Genomic DNA, 4,640 nt, shown 5'->3' with positions numbered 1-4,640 from the left:
AAAGTCTGCATGAATTGGATTAAAGACACTTCTGAGTTCAAAGCTGCAGAATGTCCAAGCTGGAGTGTGTGAATAAAACAAAAAGTGCTCAAAGAATATGCTCTATTTCTTCACAGTTGTAACCATTTGTATCAATTTGTTTTATAACTGTCAAATATCCAGTGTTTTCTTGGATTATTTCAGTACAAGCATTTTGTAAAATGTACCTTCAATTAGTAATCAATAGACAATTTCAGATTTTTGGCTGTCAGTGTTATTTGACCCTGTTCTTCAGATGTTTTAGATGCTACAGGCCAAGGCATTTAGTTTTACCAATCAATAATTGTGTAAAATGTGCCTGCTGTCATTCATGACATTTTTTGTATTTTACTCAGCCTATACATTCTTAATTTGTAAAGTTAAAATTAAGTCTAATCTCAGATTTCACCTTTATGCACAGTATGGGTGGTATTTTGGATTAAATTAAAATATGTATGCCAAAAAACAAAGGAAGATCGCTTTTATCATATTCATAGACTGCACAATCTACAGCAGCTGACCCCCTTCAAAGGCGATTTCAATATTTGATTTAAATGAACAAAACAAGATAAGTAACTCAAATATGTTTGGACATTCCTGTTGAAACCAGTATCCATTTTGTTGTTGTCACTGACTTGAAGCCAAAGACTCTCAAACATTATATGGACGAGTAGTTTTTTTTATTTTTGTGGAACCTTTGTTTTTTAACCTAAGTTGTATTTTTTAAAACAAGATTATTTCATTTAAACGCCAGAGCAACTTTCTGCCTCCATGTATGGTAAATATCCACACAGCCCGAGGGTTAAAGCTGCATGTATGTTGACAAGAAGAGTTGTTCGATCATATCAGACAGTTAGAAACCATGTTTTTATTTCTGTTGTGGCCTTTACATCTTTATGTCAATTGCAATCATTCTGCATACAGGATATTACTGGACACACTGATAGGATGTACAACAGTATAGGGATGACATCAAATACAGAAGGTAATCAGAGGACTTTTTCTTCCATCTCTCATCCTTTCAGAAGCTTCTCTATTTTCCCAACCAATATTACACGTTATAAGATTGTCATTATAAGATCAATGCGTCCGATTGTAAGGGCTCAGTTGTGGAAAAAAGCATTGAGATCCTCATACGGCGGCGCCCTGTCATGGTGCAAGTGCACGTCGTGGAAAGGTGGAATGTTCTCCGAGTGCGCGCCGCCACTGCGCGGCGCTCCCGAGGGCCCAAAAGGTATGCTGTGGCTGGGCCGAGACGTGGTCAGTCCGGAGTAATGCATAGAGTAATGATAGTTCCTGTCTGCCTCAGAAGGCTCCTGTTGTCTTCCGGACATTCCGCCATTCAGGCAGACTGGCGGGCTGTGCGGGGCCTCGTAGTCCGGGCTGCTATAGTCAGGGGACGTCCCACCCGGCGGGTACACGGCCTCGTATCCAGGTGCGTAGGAATGGCTCCGCACGTTAAGCGCACTGCTTCCGGGCTGGTAATGAGGACTGGAGATGCGAGAACACCGGTAGGAGTAGGGATGGACGGAGAAAGGAGAGCTGGGCATGTGGAAGCGGGCTCCATCTGAACACGGTTCAGTCAGGAAGTTTCTGGTATTGAGCTGCAGACAGCCCGCCACTAGGTTGGTAGTGGGCTGGGACAGGCCTTTACACAACATCTGCACGTAAGCCACCACATCTGGCCGTTTCCCATTGCGTAAAATCTCCCCGAGGGCTAATATATAATTCTTGGCGAGCCTCAGAGTCTCTATCTTGGAGAGTTTTTGGGTTTTGGAGTAGCATGGCACCACTTTGCGCAGATTGTCCAGCGCAGAATTCAAGTCGTGCATGCGCGTGCGCTCCCGCGCATTTGCCTTCATTCGACGCACCTTGGAGCGCTCCACGCGCGCCGCGGTCATTTTGCGTTTCTTTGGGCCGCGTTTCTTGGGTTTGTCTCCACTGTTCTCACCGTCGCACTCCCCTTCCTCGGCCTCATCGTCCTCATCATCGTCGCCGGCCATCTCAGACTCAGCCCGACTGCTGCCTTCCAGTGGCTCGTCCAGGTCCTCGTCGTCGTCGTCGTCGTCCTCGAGGTGACAAGGCTCGTGCTCCCCGTCCTTGTCCTTGCACTGGTCGTTCTCATTGTCAGCCACCCAATCAGCTGCGAGCCTCTGAACGTCCGGCAGGACCTCGCTGAACAGACGGCTCAACATCGTGGCAAGCAACCTGCAACAGACACAGTGGACACTTTATCTGGACTGTTTTGCTCCCTGCTGTTGTTTACGCACCCATAGAGGCTCAGCTGTCTCAGTGAGTGGGGCCATAGGGTGTATATGTCCCTTACCCAAGGCAAATATTCTATACTTTTATTAAACGCTCTGTGGTAGCCTATTTACCATCAAGTTTATAATTTGTTGTCATATTATCCTATGATTCTAATTATTTAATATAAGGCTGAACTGGGGAAATTGGGCCTCAACACAAATCTCAGTTTTAAACGTTTGTTAAAGATGTTAATGATCCCCATACTTTTATCATAACAACGATTTTTTAGAAATAGAGAATAGTCTTTTAATTTGTAAGTATGTATGCATATTTTTAATCAAATGAGATTATTTTAAAAGGAAATAGCAACAGTCTGGGCCACTCCTTGGCCTCCACATGTGCCTCGGTCTGTGCCCTCCAGCAGTCCGGCACAGGGAGCGGGGCTGGCCTGCTGCAGCAGGTCCCCCAGGGTCCCTCCTCCGTCCTAGAAATTACCAAACTGGAGGAATTCCAGCACAGCCGGGACTCACTGGACCACAGGGTCCCAAACGTTTGTAACGGCTCTGAATGAACAGGTTTGTTATACAATCCGCTTTAAAATGACTTCATCCAAAAGAGCGAAACTTGAGAAGATGTCTGTGATTAAAAAGTACACACAATTCTGTACGAATTGTCGCTGGTAGTTCAGAAAGTGTAATAATAATAATAATAATAATAATAATAATAATAATAATAATAATAATAATAATAATAATAATAATAATAATAATAATAATGATGGCTTTAGGACCAGAGCCTCTGCAGGTTCCCGAAGCCCATTTAGGCCTATCACTCTACACCATGCAGGCCACGCGCCCCAAACCCGAGCTGACATTTCCATTTGCTAAACTTTAGTCCTTATAGACTCGCAGTTACACTCTGTTACAGTGTGCCGAGGGAGTGGACTTTACAAATTGATCTACTCGTTAATTAGAAAAGAAGGTTATACGTTAATCAAAGCTATACAAAGGGCCACAAGGCGAGGTATTATATGATATCTGATCGTCATTCATTTAAAAGATTTGGATGTATTCCTCAGGATAATTGGTATCGCATTGACCAATCATTCAGGCTAAACAGACACGTTATTTATAAAAGCGACATTTTATACAAAACAAAAGCTGTAGCATCCCAAAATCAGATATTTCCAGTATTCTGAGCTCAGCTGTGCGTGTGGACTCCATCTTTTTTCTTCTAATCTCGTAAGCACAATGTAATTAATGCCAACCAATACCTTGTCAATTAGCCTGTGTATCTCTATGGAGAATTCTACCCCCACAGTTCTCTGACGCGCGTCGTGCACGAACACACACACACACACACACGCACACACACACACACACACACACACACACACACACACACACACACACACACACCTAATATTTTTATTCTACGATTTTCTAATGCAATTTAATAAAAATACACTCTCCAGTGCTCATAACGCAGCCTAATCTATCTAGCTCTCGCTTGAGATCATTGTGGATTTGTACATTTATGGAAACAAAATCTATCAAACGTAGTTAGGTGACTATTATTGATAAAAACCGACACAGAGCCCGAAGAAGAGATTAAAAGCTCTTGTCGTATGCGAGAAAAAGATGCGAGATATGTCAGGGGGAAAAACCGAGTCCCTTATTTGGATACTCTAATTCCTCCCTCGCAATACTACAAACACAAAGACAAAAACGAAAACAAATCTTGATCCATATCTGATATGTCTCTTATTGATTTGAAATGTGAAACCTACCTCCGTGGTGGAGCTCAGTGACGGGGCAAAGCGGGTTGTTTACACCATCTCTCCCCGGGTGGGCATCACATCCACACGACCTGCACGGATGCTTCTGCAGGCGAGGCGCTGCGTTCTGCTCTCACACCTCTCTCTCCTCTCTTGCCGCCCTGCTCTGTCTGCTGCTGCTGCTGCTGCTATCCCCAGCCCAAACGCGTGGAGGGATCAGTGTGGCACCTCAGAGGCAGGACTGGGTGGGTTACATACCAGCTCTGATGCCAGGCCCATATGGCTGGCACGTCATTGGCAAGAGCCATCACATGAGAGCCGGTGATTGACATGCGGCCGCATTCACAGAGACTGGCTTCCCCTGGGGGAGAGGGACTCGCCATCTGTCACTGAGCTGAAAGAGAAAATGGAATAAGAAGTGAATGGCACAAACAAACCGTACTGGATTCAAACATCTTCTGTTAGCCTCCATCTTTGGGAAAAACGGGGTTAATCTCATGTAGACGGTTTAGGAAAACAATCCCCTTAGAGAAGTAATTATAGCGATCCTATTATGATCAATTTTAGAATGATATCAGTAAAATAATTTTAGGTTGTT

General features: G+C 44.1%; 1 protein-coding gene across 1 annotated transcript; it reads right to left on the bottom strand.

The window, feature by feature from the left end:
• Positions 1-866: 866 nt before the first annotated feature.
• On the bottom strand, positions 867-4,440 carry LOC117937207 (neurogenic differentiation factor 2-like). The gene is made up of 2 exons (XM_034860996.1): positions 4,055-4,440; positions 867-2,226 (listed from the first exon to the last, which is right to left on the bottom strand). Exon 2 carries the CDS (start codon positions 2,211-2,213, stop codon positions 1,122-1,124), a length of 1,092 nt encoding a protein of 363 aa, XP_034716887.1. The 5' UTR covers positions 2,214-2,226; positions 4,055-4,440; the 3' UTR covers positions 867-1,121.
• Between the last annotated feature and the right edge of the window lie 200 nt (positions 4,441-4,640).

This window comes from Etheostoma cragini, chromosome 21 (genome assembly GCF_013103735.1).
Source record: "Etheostoma cragini isolate CJK2018 chromosome 21, CSU_Ecrag_1.0, whole genome shotgun sequence".
Classification (NCBI taxonomy): domain Eukaryota; kingdom Metazoa; phylum Chordata; class Actinopteri; order Perciformes; family Percidae; genus Etheostoma; species Etheostoma cragini.
This window is presented reverse-complemented; position numbering and strand designations above follow the sequence as displayed.